The sequence below is a fragment of the Parasteatoda tepidariorum genome, chromosome 7 (genome assembly GCF_982258835.1).
Source record: "Parasteatoda tepidariorum strain Cologne lab strain chromosome 7, Ptep-v5.0, whole genome shotgun sequence".
Classification (NCBI taxonomy): Eukaryota; Metazoa; Arthropoda; class Arachnida; order Araneae; family Theridiidae; genus Parasteatoda; species Parasteatoda tepidariorum.
In genome coordinates, this window is record NC_141761.1 from 77,578,343 (window position 1) to 77,601,276 (window position 22,934).

The window sequence follows — 22,934 nt, forward strand, 5'->3', positions numbered from 1 at the left end:
CACAAACTCGAAAGGTTTAACTCGCAGTCACCTTCATCAGGCAAACATCTACATATTTTTTTTTAAAAAAATTACAAGTTTAAAATCAATTTGGCACTTTGGCGATTGTAGTTGGCGTGACAGATCACGATACGGAAATATCTCCAAAATATTTAAATAAAATTGTTTAATTCATTGTTTTACAATATTTTAAGCATGAAATTTTAATACAGTAACAATATTGTTTAAATTAAAATTTAAACATTCCAGAATGTAACAGTTTTAACTGAGCTAAAAGTAGCAGATTATTAATTTTTTAATTGTTTTAACTTGACTAATTTTTTTACAAACAATTATTTTTACCTTCTTCATTGTTGCAGAAAAACTTTGTCACAGACGAATTACTTTACAAGCATATTCTGAACTAATTACAGTACTTATTTATAGTTAGAGAATACGTTTTAACAGAAAAGTCAACTACTGCGTGCGAATAATAATGTCAAAAATGATCACAATTCATAATATTTACTGACGTTATTAGACACATGATTTTTAACTAAAACAAAAACATTACTTACAATACTTCATTAATGTCTCATGTAACTATCAATGAAATTTATAAAGTTTACCAAAAATTACTAAATTATAAATACCTTAAGAAGTAGAAACCAAAGTTACCAAGCGCGAACAATATGGCGTCGTAAACAATCGTGAAGAAGTTACAACTCAATAGTTGAAGAAATTTTTCGAGTTCTATCTTTCACGAACAGAATTTAGTTCCACTACTATTTACTTCCATTTTCTGGCATAAAATTGCATTGGTTAATATTTACATTTTATGTAGTATTTAAGTTATTGTTTTCTCTTATAAATAAATGTTTATTTATTAATAATATGAGATGCCCTTTCATGAAAAAGGGACTTTGAACCAATAGTAACGAATTAGATGACAATGTTAAAGGTTCAAATGTTAGATTGAACACTATTTAATGCTATATAATATTAGCTCTAATATTAGTAGATAGGATTCAGGAGTCTAGCGTTTTCTAGCACGGCAGTATTCTATTGTATCTTTCTAATGCTAGAAAACATCATTTTGCTACCTAGGACTGATTAGTTCCATCAAAAAGTCCTCCACGAAGACAAATCTCTAACCAATACTTGATCCAGGAGTTCTCATTGTCTTCTGGATTAGGTTCAAAATTACAAGGCTGCGGAGTTGAACTTTAGTAGGGGTAAACCCTAATTTGGGTCAGCTGTTCAACGAGGTTATAAAATATAAAATGAAAGAAAAACACCATGTCAGGTGCCATGGGTGAAAAAAGATGTTGGAATTTCAGGCATACCGAAAAGAAGAATATGTATGAGGAAACTGTGTATATATAGAAAGAAATTAAATTAAAGGAATAACAAAATTTTATGTGTTAAGAGGGAAGAAAATAAGATGCCTGTTAACCTGTAAAATTGCGAGAACACTGGATCAAAGTAGCCACCTTAATTGAAGAAGTATTTTTACAATTACACCAGAATTTGCGATGTCATTGATCATTTATTCACTTTTTTATTTGTAGAAACCAATTTGAATTAAAATAAAATATTTTTAATTTAATTACCATCTGAGAAATTACGACCGTCTGAAACACATTCACAGCAAAATAATAATCAATCTATGACTTCATGGCGTTTGATTTTGCATCACTAAATTATTGCCCGCACATTTATTCATTTTATATTGACTATCTTTTACTATTCTTAGTTGTAGAAAATTAAACTTAATTTTTATAAATTAAGATCAGTTTCATAAATGAGATTTATATTTACAATCAAATCAAATATTTATAAATAGAATTCTATGCTTTTCTCGTTCAAGCCCCTTACATAAAATGTAGTGCTGCCATCTATTTTTAATTTTATAAAGTAGAAAGACATTTGTTGTTAATAATAATAAATTGACTTAAATTGCAATTAAGAGAAACTTTTGTGATTACGCCCGTTTTTTCTACAAATTAACTAGGTTTAAGTAGTTAATAAAGCATGATTTAAGGAAAATATATCTAAGAACCAATGTTATTAAATTATATTTTAAAGTCAATTATGTTTTGAATCTGGAAAAAAAAATTTACTATTCATTTATTTTATTTATTATTGATTTTTTCCCTTCACACATCAGTAATTAGTGGCACGACAGCCCATCCCGGTTTTCTTGACCTTGGGCTCTGGATGGCAGATGTTCCGGTTTGGTGGTCAGCCTAACACGGAACACCCAGTGTTTAGTCCCCAAGCATGCTTGGTACTCATCATTTTCTAAACCCTCTGAAGGGATGAAAGGCTGAGTCAATCTTGCGCGGCTCGAGGATCGATTCTAGGACTTGTAGTACGAAAGCGCGAAGTGCTACCCTCAGCCACCGGGCGTCAGGTTTCAATAATAATCATAAAGAAATTAATGGTAATTTTACGGATATTAAATAAAAATTAGTAATAATTTTAATAACAATTAAAATAAAAATTAATAATAATTTTATAGATATAAATAAATCATTGAGCTGAATCCCTATCAATGATTATTAACTTATAATTTTTCATTCCGTCAGGATGATATTAAAAAGTCATTATCCAAGGTCATTAAATTACTTAAATTTTTTTTTTTAATTTGGTAATCTGATAGCTTAATTTTTAAAATACAAGTATATTTTATTTGTGAGATAAAATATAAAATCCATATAAAATTGAATTAACTTGGTTAATTTTAACTTAATTAAAATTTACTAGACAACAAATAAGTCACCGAATTCATATAAAACATCTTACATTTTGTTACGTTTCTCGAATTTCAAATTAATTTTCGTTCTAATTATTTTCATTAGTGCAAACCTATAACTACTATGGGCATAACATTTATATATTTGGGATAAGTACAGGCAAATATATGCAAATCTGCGTCATGCTCTTTTATTTTTTTACCATTGTTGAAACTTTGTATGATATTATTTATAAATTATGAAATCGGTACTCCTTGAAGCCCCTTAGAGACCAATTAACGATTAAAAAAATATTTGAAATTTAAATCAACACATAACAAACTCACTACTTACGCACTAAAAATTACTTTCAGAAATAAACCAAAGTTTCTATATTCTGTTTCAAGTTAAGAAAACACCATTTCCCCTATGGAGAGATCCTATTTGCATCTATGTGCATGCCAAATGGATGTCAAGCTCTCAGCGCGAACGTATGACAACGCTAACTCTTAAAACGACGTTGCACAGCTTCCTTTTTGTTTGTTTTCTTACATCTTAATAACAACAATAATCAATTAACATGCAGTAAGAATTAATAAAAATAATATCTAAAAATCGTAACAAATATGCGTCTTTTTATTCGCGTTTCAAGAAACTGATGAAAGAATTATAAATATTGTTTTTTGATGACGATTTCCTTCTACGATGAAGCGAAGGAAAAAATTGTTTAACTCGTATTTGATTTGTTGAGAGCATTTCAGCAAAGGACGCGCCATTTTTAGTGGTACAATCAAATCCAATGTTCTTGCAACATCATATAGTTGTTTCTTATTCAAGAACGAACGCTCTCCTTATTTATCAAAATATGTTGCTAAGTCTTGGATTCCAGTAAAACTACGAAACTGTAGCCTTTTTTTAATAATTCAATGATATATATCGTAAGATATAGCACGAATTAACTTTCTATCTGAAGTGTTTAACTATTAAAAGCTTTTATATTGTTTTAAAGCATGTTTATATAATTTGATGGCGAAATAAAACGGAAGTATAGGTAGTCACGAATGATTACTTAAACCCTATACCGCAAAGGCCTTTTTTAAATTTGCAATGGAGCATAGTTGCTGAATTTTTACTTTCAAACTTTTAAGTTCCTTTGTTTTTAATCTCAATATGTGATTTGACCAACCTATTAGTTTAATGTAATCTATATTATATAAAACGCTAATACGTACGTATGTATCAATAAAACCGATGATATTTCTTTCCTCGCGCTGGCAACAGTTTTCATTTTAATTGATTGGCTTCGGCGCGCAAGAGCACGTAGTGAGCATCATATGGCTGATCTATATTATATAAAACGCTAATACGTTTTAATTGATAGGCTTCGGCGCGCAAGAGAGCGTAGTGAGCATCATATGTCTAATCGGGTGAATTCTCACAGAATTATTTTAAAAAAATTCTCACAAAATTATCTTCATCGAAGCCGATGCTTTACATCCGGCGTTCAGTATTATTTTATATTGTTTTACAACACATGGTTTTAGCCCTCGGGTGGGAAAGACTTTAAAACAAAGCTTACAACAGTTACTATTCTCAACAACTGAAATTTAGAATAGTGTGATTAAGAAAAATATGTGAACTGTTTGGAATTTCAAATTAATATTGAAATGCACAGGTTTAGAATTTTCTACAGTGAAAAGTTTTCGGAACTTCAGTGTTCAAAAAAGTATACAAAAGCTAGACGTTAAGAACGTATCCAATGAGCGAGCAAAGCGAGCATCGGATTGCGAAGCAATCCGAAATGAACTGCGAAAGCAGTTCCTGGGGTTGGCGAGCGTCAGCGAGCAGGGGGCGAAGCCTCCTAGTAATATATGTTTCCATTAATTGTACTTTATTAGTATTGCACATTATTTTAGCCTAGATTTATTCCAACCAATGGGATAATTCGAAATACAGTTATTTTTTTCAATCTCTTTCAATGTGGTGCTATTCCTTTTCTGAAGGTCGTTAAATACATATTATATCTGTACCAATATCAGCATATTAAGTAACGAATGTCAAAATACTTAGTACACATTACACAATGCCAGTGGCACCTCTTACCACGATTATAAGCCTCACTGTTGTCGATTAAAGTTTGGTGGCTTTTTTACTGCCCCCGAAGCGCAATCATAGCACTTATTCGTTTCATGTAATAAAAATAAGAAAAAAGATAAAAGAAAGTCAAATGTTTCATGAAAACTTCCTTATTTATAATGGGAGTTAAAAATTTAAAAAAAAGGTTCAGATTACGGTTTGGGATGGTTTAATGATATATGTAGCATATTTCTATACATTAATGTAGCATATTTTTTAATACATATTACTTAGCTTTCACAAAAAAAGTAAGAATAAACTAAATATGTTAAGTATGTCGGTAGTTTTTTGAAGCTATTTTTGCTATTAACAGGGTTATTCTTTATTGTCAAGTACATAGTGATAAGAAATTAGCATTCTTTTTACATACTTTATTTGTATATTTGACGTATATGGCTGTTTTGTTGGGTTTTTCTCAGTTTTTTCTACCTAATCATAAATGGATAAAAAGAGTCCGTTTTAATTCTAGTTTTTGCTATGCAGTTTTGCCTATGGTACAGTAACACTAAATTTTTTATAATCATTCTAGAATCATTTTCTGGACTTGCAGTTATTTTTCAGCAATTATTTTATGGTTTTGAACATTGCATAAATAAATTTGGGGATCTATTTCATTGTCAAATTAGTTGTAAACCTAATTAATTAAGTTCTTTAGATGCAATTTTATTACTAAGTTAAGTTGCCAGGCATTTTCATACGGATAGACCACTATAGTTTTAAAATATTTTACGCTTAAACATTATTTCAAAAAGTAAGACTTGAAAGATAAAAATAGTTTCAGAATTTCCTTCATACTATGACATTAAAGTAGCATTGTTCCAGCATGGACTTAAGTCCTACCACCGGTATGCCACAGCAAACACGTGTTAAAATAACAGAGTTTGTTTGTTAAAATTAACAGAGTTTGTTTGTTAAAATTAACAGAGTTTGTTTGTTAAAATGGCAGAGTTTGCTTGTTAAAATAACAGAGTTTGTTTGTTAAAACAACATTACTTAAAAATACTGAAATTTTGTTTCTTGTATATATAATAGGTGATCTGTGATGTCCGCCGACGACCAGTCCGACGAAGAGGTGGTTCCTATATTCCGTCCCTTCACAAGAGAGTCTCTCGCGGCCATCGAGGCCCGAATAGCTGAAGAAAAAGCACGCAAAGAGCATGCGAATAAAGGAGAAGATGGAGAGGACCACGCCGAGCCAGTTCATCATCAAGGCATGGATGATGAGGGACTGGAGGCTGATCCCAACCTGGAAGCCGGTATGCCTTTGCCTAAATACCTGCTCAACGTGCTCACGCCGGAGGTCACGGCCACGCCCCTTGAAGACATTGACAAGTTCTACGAAAATCAGAGGGTCAGCATTTTTTAATCATTAATTACATTATTATCATTAATTAAATTTATTTGTATTTCGTTCAGCATATTAAGGCCTGTTTAACCGACCGGCCTATGTAGGGGCAGGGAATTGTCTTTGCATCAGAAATATCCTGGGTTCGAATCCCGCGCAAGGCATGGATTTCTCTCTCTCTCTCTCTCTGTGTTCTATGTCCTTTCTCCTTTGTGTGTGAATGCGTGTGAATGTGACCCGCCCTATAAACGGGTTGTGGTTGTGTGAATGGCGTGGCAGAAGTCGAATTCCTGGCCATAGATGGCGCCACTGAAAAACAGGAACAATCGCCCCTCCACTGCCTAAACAGGCATACGACAAAAAAAAGAAAAAAGGCCTGTTTAAACGATCCAAGTTCTTGGACGAACATTGATTGAAATTGATGGAATCTTGTTTTGCTTTGAGCCTGGATCGTGTAAACGATCATCCAAGTACTTGGTCCAAGTCCTTAGACGATAGTATAGCATGTTCCACTTTCCATCCAATTTTTTCCTCCCTTAACCAATCAGTTTCTTAAGTTTTGTGACGTCAACAATCAGGCATCAGATAATGTCATTTTGTTGTCTGTTTTCATATATTTTAGTCCATATAAATTAATCTGTTATGGTTTATTTGCGTTATTATGATTTTATTTGAATTTATTCAGTAATTTTAAAGTGATGTAAGTATAATTTTAAAATGTTGAATATGAACAATGCGCATGCGCAAGTTTTTCTTCCGACCAATCAGTGACATTCAAGAACTTGGATAGTGTCGACGAATCATCAAATTTCTTGGAGAGAGAAATTCCTCCAATTTTTCGGATTCAAGAACTTAGACTGTGTAAACAGGCCTTTACTTTTTCTTGTTGGTTTACTTAAAAGTATTTCATTTTCGTTCAATTACTAACTATCCGTGGTAAATGTCAAGGCACAATGAAAAAATTTACTATCGAGCATCCTATGAGAGAGACATTTTAATCACAACACCGATTTCAATGCCTATTACATAGCATTCATAGAGATAAAATCTGATTGATTAATGTTTTTTTTTTATTCTAAAAATGCTCAGTATCATTATGAATAGATTGTGCTCAATTCGCGATCGCAACGAACTATAGGGGGCGTTGTTGTATGAGTCGCTTACCTGCGATTTCCATATGAACCGTCATTCAGTTACTCTGGAGACGTCGTTAATGTAGCGTGTAGCATTGCAACGTTCCTTCTTTAATGTGGCTTATTAAATTTAAAAAAGAAAAATGCTTGATCTTCTTTCTTGTACAACCGAAAACAAGATGGTATCTCTTTTTTTTTAAAGAAGGAACATCCAAAACACATCTGAAAAATGTTTGTAAATAAACAGAAAAAAATATGTATCTTCTTATTAAAGTTAAAACCTAATGCCTGAGAAATAGTTTTACCAAATTTAATAATATAACCTGAAAGGCCTATTTAAACTTTACATTCCATAGTTATAAGAATCATATTACTTCAAACATTAAAATAAGCAAAAAGTATACATAAGCTTCATAATTTTATGTAATTTAATTTTGTAAATAAAGTTTTTTGACAAGTAATTTTATCAAAAAATTTCAAGTTTCAATAAAAATCATTATTTAGAAACTAAGAAACGTAAAATAAAGAATGCTGACGAAACAAAAACAAAAAAAAAAAAACAATTCTTTTTTGTCGCCATTTTTAGTGCTACGAATATTCGTCTTTGGGATTTGCCAAAAAAAAAAACAAGATGCAATTTTATTTTTTCAGGAGGGAAATATTTTACCGATAAAACGAAAATGTACCAATTCCCACAACATAAAACTTTATCTTGGTAAACGTACGTTTTGGAAATGTTATTTCATTTGGAATCTTATTCATCAGAGTTCATATGGCGATATGATTGTTTTGAATCTATGCTAAACTCTATATCGGCTCATTTTCCACCGAAATCCGATTAACTATTTTGATTTTAAATAAAGTGTTTTATTTTATGAATTGTCGCAAAAATTTTAAGTGTAGATTGGCAGCACTTAAAAACCGCCAAATCTGTAGCGGCGGTGGCGTTAATACGTCGTAAGTACCGAATTTTTATTCCATACTTTTCTGAATCATATTATTTCAAACATTGGAATATACAAGAAGTATACATAAACACATAATGTTATACCATTTAATTTTTCAAAAGTATTTTGAGAACAATTTTTATCAAAAAATTATAAACTAAAAAACGGAAAATAAAGAATTCTTAGGATAAAAAAAACGATTTTAAGAATTATTAACATTGAAATAAAAACTTTCATATTGTTTCTTTTTTTATTATTCTTATAGTTCTTAATCAGACGTAAAAAACCATTCTGTAGAGAACCATCATCAAATGAAAAAAAAATATTTACAAGCAAATTTTTTATTGTAAAAATCATTGCACTTACCTGATTTATGATTCCCGGAGAATTCCAAAATGATAAGTTCCTTGTTTGAAAACTTTATTCTCAAATAATAGATACATAGTTTATACCTTCATTACTTTTAGATAACATACTACACAGCAAAATTTTATAATTGATATGAATTTGAATATGTAGCTAAAAACAGAATAGCTGAATTCTAGTTGAACTTATTCTTTCAAAATTAAAAAAAACTTACCAAGAAAACGATTTAAATTAATTAAGAATCAGCACAAATGGCACTATTTCAAGTAACTTGGATAATTTTTTATTGTTGTTTTCCGAATTATATGGATGCAGAAATATATACTATTCTATAACGAAGAAGAATATGCTATAACTATTACAATTCTGTATGTTCTGAATTCATATTTATTCACTGGAATGACGAAAGCAATGTTGACTTCACTTTAATTCGTAATGAATTGAAGACAGAAGAAATGCATTTTACCTTAATACACACATCTGTAACAGTATCCGAAATCGGAAGTCATCAGTTGCAAGTTTGTTGATAATAGAAATTAAAAATTATTGAGGAATTTTTCTTCAAATGTTTGGCGTGTTCTGTTCCTGAAAGATTTACTAATATTCTGGAGATTTTTTTCAAGTTCTTCGGCCTTTTCCTTAGGGAAATTTTGTTTCTTATTTGCTGCTAAAAAATGGCGTCTGATTCAGTCAATGACTTTGATGGAACTAAATGAAAACGTGATAAATTAATGTCCGATATTTACAGGCTCCCGCTAGACGGCGTACTCGAGCGTTGCGATCGCGAATTAGCGCATTAAATTCTTAGATATAAGTGCTTTCTTCTCAGTATCTATTTATGTGGATGCTATTGTTTCGTGCTTCCGATAAATCTACCCGATCTATCCAGCGATGAAATAACTTAAATTTACAAGTAATACCTGCGTACACATATTTACAAAAGCAACCATTTTATTTTCGTAGAACACATCTAGCACAACATTCTTTCTGTTGCCACTCACACTTTTCATATATACACAGGCGAAAAAATCGTTTTAGTTAATATTTACACTTTAAATGAATGACGTCATCTTATGAGAGTGACGTAACACTCCCACCTTTTGATTATGTGTATTCCAATAATCAAAATAACAAAAAAAAACTAATATAAATTTAAAATTATGTGTCTAAATATCTTGATGGTATCTTAACAGTTCGGCCACTTCTTGTGGTAACGATGTTTCGTAAGGTACTTGAGAAATTATTATGCTTGTCACCTTTATTTGAAGTTGCGCTTTCGTTTGGAGTTGAACCTTCATTTGGTGTCGAACGTATTTCCAGTGGATAAATCCGCTGCACTGGCCTCAAAAACTCGGTATGTGCTGTTTTAAGTCGAGCCACGCGTATCCTTTTATCTTTACCAGGATAGACGGCAATAACTTTAGCCATCGGCCAGTGTAATCTTTTCTTTAAGTCATCTTCGATTAACACAATCTCGCCAACCTTTAGATCATAATAGTTATTCTTCTTGCGCGGTTGAAGGAGTGTCGCTAGGTATTCGCGGCGAAATCTTTTTCTCAACTGTTCTCTTAACGTCTGTTGATATCTATAGCGTTTTTTAAGATCTATTGTATCCAGCTGATCTAAATCAGGTACTCCCACCGTCGAGATCTCTTGTAAAAACATGGACGGAGAAAGAGGTATTAAGTCATCCAGATCTTCTGAGAGGTATGTGAGAGGTCTTGAATTGATAACGGACTCGCAGTCACACAGAACACTAATCATTTCTTCGTATGAAAGGCATGCTTTCCCCAAAATTTTTCGAAGAATATTTTTTACCAATTTCACCATAATCTCCCAAAAGCCTCCCCACCAGGGAGCAGACGGTGGATTAAATTTCCATTCAATTTTGTTTACTGATGTTTCAGCTTCAATTGACTTCCAATCTATGGACTGAAGTAGATTCTCAGCTCCTATAAAATTACTCCCGTTGTCACAATAGATGATGTGAGGTCTTCCTCGGCGAGCAATGAATCTTCGTAAACTCAACAGGAACGCCTTAGTTGAAAGTGACTGCACCAGTTCGAGATGTATTGATCGATAAACGGCACATGTGTAGATGACAATCCAACTTTTCACACCATCCTTTAAATGAAGAGGTCCGGCAAGATCTATCCCGACCACTTCAAAAACAGAAGCTTCTTTAACTCTGTCTTCAGGTAAACCTACGGGAACCGTTTTTGTACTTCGTGCATTATATCGTTTGCATCTAACACAGGTTTTGAGGATGCGACGAACTGCTCGACGTCCATTAATAATCCAATAATTTTCTCTTAAATTGGACAGTAAAATTTGCAGTCCAGCATGTAAACATTTCAAATGCTTCTCTTTGATTAGCATATCAACCAACATAAGTTTTTCTGGAAGCAAAATAGGCAGTCTAAAATTCTCGGTATCATTTCTCTCTGTCAATTTTGTTTTAATTCTATAGATTCCTTTTTCATCTTTGAAGACATTCAATGATTTTAAGCTTTTTATATAATCTGCAGTAAATGCTTCATTTTGAATAACTTTTATAAGTTTGATTTCTGCATTTTCTACTTCAGCCAGAGTTAGTCCACCCTTTTTCCTATCTTTTTCAGACAGTTTGCAATTTTCAAGGAATCTTAGAATCCATCCAACCATTCTGACATTTTTTGTGTAGCTTGAAAAATAAGAAAAAAACTGATTTGTTCCAAGCAAATTTTTACTTATGAGTATGGTTGTTCTTTTTTCTTTTTCCTTGTTGATAACTTGTTCATCAATTATATATTCAGATAGAGGCCATGTGTTTTCAGGTAATTTCAACCAGGAAGGACCTTCCCACCACCTTGAACTCAATAATTTTGTTACCGAGCAGCCGCGTGATGGTAGATCGGCTGGATTAGAGTGACCGGGAACGTGTCGCCAATTTCCTGATGAAAGAGCACGGATTTCTTTTACTCTATTTCTGACAAACACACTCCATGGCTCATCTTTCTGGATCCATTGTAAAGCAGTTGTAGAATCGGACCAATAATGAATCTTGACATTTTCTATTTCTAAACTTTTCTTAACGAAATCTGCTAAACGAGTACCAATGCAACAGCTTAGAAGTTCAAGTCTAGGAATAGATACTCTTTTTAAAGGTGCTATTCTTGATTTAGCAAGTAACAATTGTACTGTTGTTTGATATTCTGTCTCACATCTAATGTAAACAACAGCTGCATAGGACAGACCACTAGCGTCGCAAAATACATGAAGACTTAAGCTACTATTTCTCAAAATAGCGTGACGGGGAATTTTCACTGCATGCAGTATATTCAGATCTTCCAACCATTTGAGAAATTTCATTTTTATATCCTCAGAAACTTTTGAATCCCAACCTAATTTTGATTGCCAACTTGTTTGCAATAAAATCTTCGGATATAACATAATTGGACAAGTAAATCCGATTGGATCAAATACTCGATTAGCAAAAGATAATATAACTCTTCTGGTGATAATTTCTGGAGGATCAATAATTGTTCGAGTGTCACAAAACAATACGTCCTCTGATCTGTCCCACAGAAGACCCAACACAGGTGACGGTTCAAATTTTTCAGTTAAGTTTTCTTTCTCTGTAAACTCCCAACCTCGCAGTTCGAATTTTGCTGCAGCCATTAAGTCTGTCGAACATTGAATGAGCTCTTTTAACTGTTGTTCAGAATCTACAGACGTGACACAATTGTCGACGTAGAAGGATTTTTTCAGCTTCATAGCCACCTCTTGGACATTGGAGGATTCATACTTGTTCAAATGATGTTGAATAACAGCTCCCAGTAAAAAAGGACTGCAATTTAAACCAAAGACAACTCTGGCGTGTTGAAAAACTTTAACTGTTTTCGCTTCCTTATCCTCCCACCACAGAAATTTTAAATATTTCCTATCGTCTTCATTTACGGATATCTGGAGAAAAGCCTTCCTTATATCTGATATAACTCCAATTTTCTTTTCTCGAAATTTTATTAGTAAGGTAGGGATCATTTTTAACAAGTTTGGTCCTTTCATCAGGTAGTCATTTAACGATAAGTTATCTCTTGTTTTACAAGAAGCGTCAAAAACTGGTCTGACGTTCGTGGTGGAATTGGACTTGAAAACTCCTCTATGAGGAAGATAATGGCCGGTACCTTCGTTTGATTCTTCGATGAAACCTTCTTTTATCCATTCTCCAAAAACTGCATTATAACTATCCAAACGGTTATCCTTGATAAGTTTAGCTGTCATCGTTTTCAATCTTCTGCCCGCAATATCTCTGTTACAAAGCATATCGCTTACATCTTTCACCCATGGAAGACTAATTTCATATCTACCATCTGGGTGTATTTTGACAGTTCTAGAAAAGTGTTCCGTTGCTAGAGCATCGTATTCTTCTGAAGTAATTGTCTCGCAAGGATCAGATATACCAATTGTTTCCAATTCCCATAAGTCAGTAACCGAAGTATTTTGAATGAAAAGTGATGTTGAGATAAGCCCAGTGGAACTATAAGTATGGTTTGGTTTTCCCATTACAGTCCAACCAAGGTGCGTTTCCATTGCTACCAGTCCGCACTTTAATTGCATGGTTTGACCAGTGTATAGTTTTCCAATATAATCCGCTCCTATCAAAAGTTCGATTTGTTGAGAATCTTTACCTGCATCAGAGATATGGATTCCTTTACTTCGTAATTCAGCTAACCAAGGACCATTTTTCAAACTTGGAATATAGCCACAGATTACCTGTTGGTCTAAAACTTGAATTTCGAACTTTTTATTTTTCTTCATATTTCTTATCCACAATGTGTATTTTTTATGTTCTTTTCTGGAACTAGCTCCACCAAAGACTACGTGTGTTAAAGTTTCATATTTGTTGGTCTTCCATCCCATTTCATTTATTGTTGATTTCAGGATGTACGACCGTTGAGATCCTGTATCACATAGTGCTCTAACAGTTTTCCGTCGTCCATTGGCTTCAATAACTACCATAAGGGTTTGCAATAAGACTTCAGGTTGGCTTTGATTCGACAAAGTAGTATTTTCTTCAGTTGATGTATCCACAGCCGATGTCTGATTTATTTGGCTCAAGTCTGGGCACATTACAGGCCAATGTCTTTTGTTACAGACAATACATCGAATATTAGCCCTGCAATGTTTCGAGCGATGTCCCACCTTCAGACATAAAAAACAGGCCTTCTGTTTCTTTATTATTTCCTGTTTCTCATCTAATGATAAATTCTTACCTTTAAAACAATTTTCTGAATTATGTTGTTTCCCGCAAAAAATGCAGTTGCGTTTAAAATGTGGTGCTATTGGCCTATTCTCAGAGAGCAAATCATTTGCAGTAAAAACAGGAGTTGATATTTCGAAATCTTTGTCTCTTTTACAATGCGAAGAGTCATAATTTTTAAAACCAGTTTTCGCCATAGAAATACGTTCTTCGCCTTCGACTTCGGCTCTCAAAAATGTTAATAACTGCGATAATTTATTGCCATAGGAATCACTTGAATCATTTTCCTTAGTAATTACAGGATTTCTCAGCCACACTCTTAATAAATCCTCTGGAATACATGATTCCACAAGCGGAAACAACATTGCTGCGTATTTCTCTTTTGTTACGCCAATAGACTCCAGTGAACGCAGATATGACTCCAATTTATCGTAAAGTTGCATTATGTTCATCTTTGCTTTTGTGTTCATTACATTTTTCACCACTAAATTTAATAATTCTCTTACGTAATATTCGACGAGGAGTTCTTCCCGCCCAAATCTCGTTTTTAAACTTTCTACCACTTTGGCATAATTATCAGCAGACGGCGGATAACTGTCCACAATTTCCCTTGCTCTACTCCCGACAACCATGCATTGAATGAGATATTGGAATTTGTCCTCATCACTCATACATTCATCATCATGGATTCGACTAAATTGGCTCCAAAAACTTAACCAATCCTTGACTTCCCCACTAAATTTAACTAATTCTATTTTGGGAAGCTTTAATTTTGTCTTTTCAGCCGCCACAGACAAAGCGGTTTCGGGAAATGTGAGAAATTTTTCCAAATATATTTTCACTTCAATACGAATTGCATCAGTTTTTTCCTTGTACTCTTCAATTTTATCGTATTCTTCAGATAAGTTTTCTGATTTGGCGTCAACTAATAATTTATAGATTTCTTCATCTAATAATGCCAAATCGTTTGCAATACGTTCAAAAGATGAAAATTTAATTTCAATATCTTTACGAGTACTTTTATTTTCCTTACACATCGCCAATAACTGATTATAACGTTTTGTAAATGTTCCACGAACAGGAATTCGTTTGGCGATAAGAGAATCCATAATTACAGTCGCCAATTAATATTGCAAATGAAAACTAACCTTTAAAATCCGGGTCACCACAATGTTTCGTGCTTCCGATAAATCTACCCGATCTATCCAGCGATGAAATAACTTAAATTTACAAGTAATACCTGCGTACACATATTTACAAAAGCAACCATTTTATTTTCGTAGAACACATCTAGCACAACATTCTTTCTGTTGCCACTCACACTTTTCATATATACACAGGCGAAAAAATCGTTTTAGTTAATATTTACACTTTAAATGAATGACGTCATCTTATGAGAGTGACGTAACAGCTATAAAGTCTGAAAATATTTTTAAAAAAATTGGCTAGCAAAAGCATGAATAAAAGTAAAAATATTTAAAAAATAACGACTTGCAAAAGCATGAATAAAATGAAATTAACGCATGAAGAGATAAATAAAAAAAAATAAAAGCAGACGATAAAACTGGAAGACATTTTTTTGAACAACAGAGTTGTTGGTTCTTTAAGAGATTAATTTTGTTTAAGAAAAAAAGTCATTTTTTATCAAATGATTGTAGAGGAAGATATTGCAAAAAATTTGAATCTAAATCTAGGAATGATGAAAAACTGGATAGAAGTAAACTTTTGAGCTAGATTGTGTCTCCTCCTGAATCGACCGTAAAATTAATGAATGAGATGCTTAAAATTTACGCCAAAAAATGTGGCATTTGACGGTACTTCGAAATTTTTGAATGGAAAGCGAAGAGATTTAGAGTGAATTTTGATCTTTGGTTTTCGTGTACTTTACAGCTTATTCCTGCTGAAATGCCAGAAATTTATAACGATGATTATGATTACTATAAAGAAAATCTCATTTCCAATTTTCAGTATGATCCACAAGATATTCCGTGTAATAACAATCGCCCGTTAGAACATTTTAATGAGAAATGGAATTCACTAAGTATTGTGAAGAAATTTAGATCTGAACGTTTCAATTGTGGTGAAATAGGACATTTCAAGAAACACTGTAAGCATCGAGATTGGGATTATGGAAAAGAGAATTACAATAGAAGTTGGAATTATATTAATCCCCAATCCGACTATAAAGATATATCGCTAAATGTTTCCCGAAAAGTACCAAATTCCTTTATTGAAACAATAGTTAATTCGAAGGACACAGAGTCAAGTTGGCTTAATATTGGTTATATTAAGTGGCACTAAGTCTGGAAATGTTGCCAAGAGTAATTCTGAAAGAAACCCATCGACTTCCAAAAGAACAATAGTCTCGCCAACAGTTGTACCAGAAGAAATGGAACCAATTACTAAAGTAAATAGGAACATGATCATGGATTGGGAAGAAAATATTTTTAAAGAAGTGTCTAATTGGATTTCTCCAAGTTTTGAAGAGTATAAAATAAAAAGAAATGAAGCATACTTTCGTACGGAATATGAAAAATTTGATGAAATCATAGTGAAAAGTGTTAGGAATATTTTTATAGAGGATCGGAAGGAACAACAACAAATAGTAGGAGCAGAAAAAGATATGATGTTGGAAGTTAGTCCATGCGTATTACGCACGGAAATAGAAAGGGCAGTACCAGAAGACGAATTGTTTGACGAAGTTTCTAGAGAGATAGTAAAAGGTGGTAGAAGAAAAGGAATGTCAAATTATTCAAGTAAAAGTTGCGACAAAAAATGAAGAAAAGGATGATTGCCAAGTAAATCGAGTCCGTTTTGGGGTAGAAACTGTAGAAGAAGAAATAGCACTGCCAAAGTGCCAGGAAGGAGCATCTTAAGTCGATTCTTTTTGGACGAAAAATTGTGAAATAGTTTTGGTTGAAAATGAAAAAGTTTGCCAGAAAGGAGAAAATGTAAGAACTGAAAGGATTTTGGAAGTAAAATATAGTAAAATTCATGTTAGTACTGAATCATCAGTTATGGAAGAAATGATGAAGATTGATTCTAATAAAGGTAGCAAAAGTTTGCCATAGATTGTCGGTAACAAAGTGGGGCTAAGGTATTAGTTACAGAGAAACATAAAAGATTTTCGAGTAAAATAGTATTGAATAGTACTGAGGTGATTTTAATTATAGACTATGCCAACCTTTATCTATCAAAAGGTACCTGTCGATGGAATTAGGTTAACATGTCTTATATACTAGTGATTTGGTATTTAATATTTGTAGTGGTAGTTACACCACATTACTCCCCTTCCAGAATTTTATCTGTGATAGAATTCGATGAATGAATACCACTAGTTGATTTATGCAATGTATTTATTTATATCGTAATTGCTCATTTTTATTTTTTTTTTATTTTTTTTTATAGCATTTCGCTCATTTTTTTTTTCTTTCTTCATTTTTGTTTATTGACCGGAAGAATTTATTTACTTCACCGGATTTTTTTTTCTTTGAGCAGTATTTTTTTAAGCAAATCAACTGTTTAATGTGGACCATCTATCAATATTGGCAAGTTCTTATCACGCCCGGGTCACCATTTGCGCTGATTTTAATTACAGACTATGCCAACCTTCAACTAGCGAAAGGTACCTCTAGATAGATTCAAGTTAACATGTCTTATATACTAGTGATTTGGTATTTAATATATGTAGTGGTAGTTACACCACAGTACTAAAGATAAAATTGAAACCAAAGTGGTTAACTTGCCGTGTAGGAATGAAAAATTTTGTGCAAGAAAGAAAATGCCACTCAACGCTAAACAAATAAAACTCCTTCATAAAGAAGAGAACTTTGGCAGGAATGGAAGTGTCAAGAAAATGAATAGACGGCGAATAATTAATGCGAAAAGGAAACAAAAAATATACTTTGATAGAATTAGGATTATGCAAAGAGTAAAACTAAAAGAGTCGCCAAAGATTATTGACGATAAATTTATCCATACACGATTGAAACTAAATCACAAACGATTTCAAGGAAAATTAAAGCTCTTGCGAATGAAGGTTAAGATGAAAACATTAAGAGCCAAATGTAATTTTGATCATGGAACCAAAGCGAACAAGTATAAGTGCAAAAGATATTTGCGATATTAGAAAAATTACAGTGCTAATAAAGTAAGATTGAAAGAAAAGTTCAGTCATTGGCTCAAGAAATGGAAATCCAGTGTACTTGGCACAATTGGTAAAACTTGCCAGAAAATTAATCACTGGAAGTTTAGGAAACGAATTGTAGTGATAACGAAAAAAAAGTTGGAGATAATTGGAGAAATGGAATCTTGGAATTGGAAATCTAGAAAATTTTGGAAAAGGAAAAAAAGGAATTGGAAAAGACAATTTAAAAAAAAAAAAATTCGCAGAGTAATGCAAAGAAACCGTATTTCGAAAAAGAAAAGAAATTCTATTGTAAAATATGATAAACATTCCCTTATAGACTGGGACTTGATAAAGAAAAGTACATTCTTAATTTGGGACCTGATTCTGAAACCAAAACCAAACCTTTAATAAAGATAGTACCAAAAACTGGTGAAAGAATATTAAAATCTCCTACAGAAGTCATGTCATCTCGAAATTCTCCAATTGGGTACAGTCTACGTCACAGATCGTGTTATTCCTACTAAATTTAACTAGTAAACAGCATTTTCTGCGAACCTGATTTCTAGCAACAAGTAAACATTAAATGAAGTGTGTTGTTATAAGTCGCTACTCGGCAGGTTGAAATTGTATTAGTCTAGTTCCTTTTGAAATAATTTATTTTGTTGTTTTATCTAAGTTTATGAATTTAGTAAACATATTTAAAACTCAGCTTATTAATTAAACTAAAAGGTAAATGTTATTCCTAGTAAAATTTTCGTGGAAGTAGTTGTGTTTTTTTCATATTATACCCAATTGCCCCAAATTTGACAAACGTTTTAAGAGTAAAAGTAAAAATAATAATGAAAATATAATCTTTAAAATCTTTAATCGACAAACGATAGTAGTAAAGTAAAACGATAATTAAAACTTAGGTTTGTTGTTATTAAACTAGAAAACTAAAATAGTTTAAATATTATTTGGAAGAAAGGTTTTGTTGATTATTTCACTTCAAATGATTTTTATTTAAATAATATTTTTTTTTCTGTAGTTCTATTGCTTGTTTTAAAGATAATTTATATAAGTATAAATATTATGTTGTGATATTATGTTCAGATTAGTCTTATTTCTTTATTCATATGTATGATTTATTTATTTTTTAAAACTAACTCGTAAAGAAATTACTTGCTATTAAAGTTTGAAGTGAAGTTTTAAATTAAGCTGGAAATATAAAATAAAAATATATAGAAGGTTTTGAAATTGTACCAGTTAAGTTTATTTTAAAAAAGTGTTTAAAATTATTATTCTTGAAAATGAAACATAGGTGCTAAGCGAATATGTTAGCAGAAGAAAGTGCTAGTGTTCTTGAATTATGTTATTTGCTTAAATTATGATGCATAAATATTAATAAGAGTGAGTTAGGATCTAATTATGTGAAATTTAAAAGTGTTAAGTATTTTGTTTGGTTTTAAAACTAGCGACATCAAGATAAAAATAAGCATTTTGATAAAAATAAAAAAAAAAGATCTAGTTAGCTTCAATCTTTAGATATTGTATGTTTGTAAATAGTTATATTTATTTGTATTTATTTTATGTGAAGTTAAATTATAATATTTATTTACATTCTAATTTTATTTTGAATATTTTAGTTTGACATCTAAATTGAGTTACAAGTGAATTGTCTACTAATTTTTACTGCAAGAGTCTAAAAATAATTTAGCAATTTCAAGTTTTAAAGTTAATTATTATACATCACTTCTAATGAAAAAATTGCACCTTGCATTTAATTTGACAATTAGAAAATTTAATTTGAAAAGTGAAATGTTTTGATTATAACATAATGCATTGGTTTCAACCTAAAGCTTAAAGAAGTACACAAATAAATTCATAAATAACTTTTCCTTTGTTTTCCATGGAAAAGTTCTTCTAAGGGGAACATTCTTTAAGTTTTATCTTATGCCAAATTGTTTTAAACTTGTTAATACTCCTTAGTTTGGCTGGAACATTTTTGCTTAATCGCCAATTAAAGATATCTATTTGTTTTGAATTAACGACTGTTTTGTAAATATTTTTGATTCTGATGCAGTGAGGTTGCAGGAATAACATTTCCCTTCTATCTTCCGTTGAAAAATAATGGAATGTTGAAGTTTAGAACTATTTTTTTTAATTTTGCGGTTGCCTTACTCTTAATGTATGGCCAAACTGCTTGAAAAAGTGTTCTTTTCCGCAATGAGGCCTCACGCGCTACTTCATCAAGAACTGATACAATCATGTTTTAAATATCTACTTATAAAAAGAAACTGGCTCTTTTGTTTATTTTAAACGCGAAGTTTACTTTTTAACTATAGATAAGATAATTTCGATCATAAAAACAGCACCTCAAAATTTGACAAAACTGTATTATAGACAACTACAAAGTTATCTCTGGGAATATATGCAATCAACATAATTCATTACGTGAGAAAAGTGCATTAATAATAAATAAATATATTTGCCGACAGGCTAATTTAACTTCAGTTAAAAGAGAAGAAACACAAATTTGTTTTAAGAAATGCTAAAAGTATTTAAATTAACTTCGTAAAAATTATAATTTAAAGAGCAAATATATTTAAATTACGTGTCTTCCTATCATGTATGGTCACTCTAAAATAAATTGTCGACATTAAACTATATTTGGAATTAGAGGTTTTAAGTAATTAGGCAAAACGTTTACCGATACTATTGTTTTCTGCGCTGAACTCACGTTCCTGGGAACGATAGATAGGTCCACCCTATAAACTGGTGTCACGTATGGGTGTGGAAAAAATCGAATTCTTGGCCATAGATGGCGCCACTGTTAAACAAGAGCAGTCACACCCCCAGTGGTTTAATGGTCCTACGACAACAACATTGTTCTCTGTTTTTATCAAATATACTTGACAATTTGAAGACCCTTGGTATAGAACGATTTATATATTGACCCTGATGAAAGATTCATTGATGTTATCTTCTTCAGCATTCCAAATTTAACAATAGAAAATGACATTAAATCTTCACAAAATTTGAAACATACTGAAACCACGAATAATCAGTGCAAATTACTTTAAAGGTCTAAAATATTTTACAATTTTATTTATTTCGATCAAATTACCCAGCTTTTATTTTATCTTTTCTTTTGCATTTCAGACATTCGTAGTTGTTAGTAAAGGAAAAGACATCTTTAGGTTTAGTGCGACCAACGCCCTGTACCTGTTGAGCCCTTTCAATCCAATCCGTCGAGTGGCTATTTACTTACTGGTCCATCCTGTCTTCAGCTTCTTTGTCATTACCACGATCCTCACTAATTGCATACTCATGACATTTCCTAGTAACCCTACAATTGAAGCATCAGAGTAAGTATATAAATACTCAAATTTTCAAACCTCAATCAACGTCACTCATTTTTTTTTCATATAAATATATTTCATCATTAGAGTGATAACATGTGATAAATGTATTGCCTAATACTATCTTGATATGAAATTTTTTTCTTCCAAAAGTTCTAACATTAAGAACAAAATATTTTGCTTAAATTACTTTTTAGTTATTTTCATAGCTGTTTAACGTAATTTGAATGCACATTGTTCAGAGATGAAATTATAAGAGAGATTGGCAAAATATTAAATGCGATAAACAAGTTGGAGAAATTGAACTCCTCCATATATGCAGAACAGAAATTTCGATTATTCGAAACTTAAATTGCGAAATCTTCGAAAGAGGGCTATCAGTTCTTCTTGGAAAATAAAAAAACATTTTTTTGCATTAATTATGCATTAAAATTAGAGAACAGGCATTAAACTAACCAATTTTATCGCAGATTACTATATTATTATACGATTCTACGCTGTTTCTAAGGACACAAGGCAAGCTCACCAGTCATTTATCTTTTGAGAATTAAGTCAGGAAGGTCTTTCGTTTGTCAAGAGAGTACCGTAAGGGATCAAAGCGCATTTTGTCTCAAAACCTCACGGATAGATGGCAGCACCACTCATTCTTAAGGTCACTCCCATGATTTAGACATTGATCTGAAGGGTATCCTTGTATCCCAGATCCCTGTATCCATGGTGCTGCTCAGCGACCTGCCACAGAACTTTCGATTCCACAGATTTCCCGAGCGCATATGGGATGGGTCTAATAAGGCCTGGTTTCTTAGGACAAGCGCCTTATCTGGGCGTCAGCGTTAAGTTGACGTTACCCTGACGCCAACAAAATACTGGTTTGTTAGCCCAAGGCCTGGTTTCTTAGGAGAAGCGTCTTAACTGGGCGTCAGCGTTAAGTTGATATAATTTTGACGCCATAAAAATTCCTTTCTGTTAGCTCAGCCTGAGCAGTCGGTCCAACACAGACATTATCTTGCATTGCGCATGCGTTAATAACGTAAACAAATATTTATTTTGAATTTGTATTGATTTTGTGATTGTCGACCAATGCTTTAAAGAACAAATGATGACTTTGCTTAGCTAAATGAAGAAGAAGAGGAAAAAGAAGCTATGTTTAATGTTAAAATTAAAATCTTGGCTGATTCCAATGCTCTGTTGTTGGGTGTTGTCCGCCATTGCTTCTGCTGTTAACGTCACGCTGTAATCCATCTGCAGTTGATTTTGACGGCAGTTGTCGTTCAAGCTGAGCGTTCGATGACGTATGCTGTCAAACTCATAAATTAACCAATCAGAGGTAAACGTTCGTTTTTAGCTGACGCCGACGTTTCCTAAGAAACCAGGCCTTCAGTGGAGCCGAGGATCGAACCCCAGTTCCTCCCGACTGGAGTCAGATTCCGTAACCTCTGGGTTACCGATATCCATTCCATTTTATGGAAGGATAACGCTTCTTCTTAACTATTAATTATCTACTGATTTTTCTCATTTTAAGTAACACTGAATAAATAGTGAGCAAAAGTAGACTTTTGGGTCGAAAAAGTTTGAGGA

General features: G+C 32.3%; 1 protein-coding gene across 2 annotated transcripts in view; it reads left to right on the top strand.

Moving 5' to 3' along the window:
* The window catches only part of LOC107457578 (sodium channel protein para), a 274,399-nt gene that overhangs the window by 155,977 nt on the left and 95,488 nt on the right, over positions 1-22,934 (top strand). For both annotated transcript variants that reach the window (XM_087168094.1, XM_087168092.1), the window contains 2 exons: positions 5,886-6,204; positions 21,157-21,362. In XM_087168094.1, coding sequence (XP_087024220.1) covers positions 5,896-6,204; positions 21,157-21,362 — 515 coding nt within the window. In that variant the 5' untranslated portion in view covers positions 5,886-5,895. The remainder of the gene's footprint in view (positions 1-5,885; positions 6,205-21,156; positions 21,363-22,934) is intronic.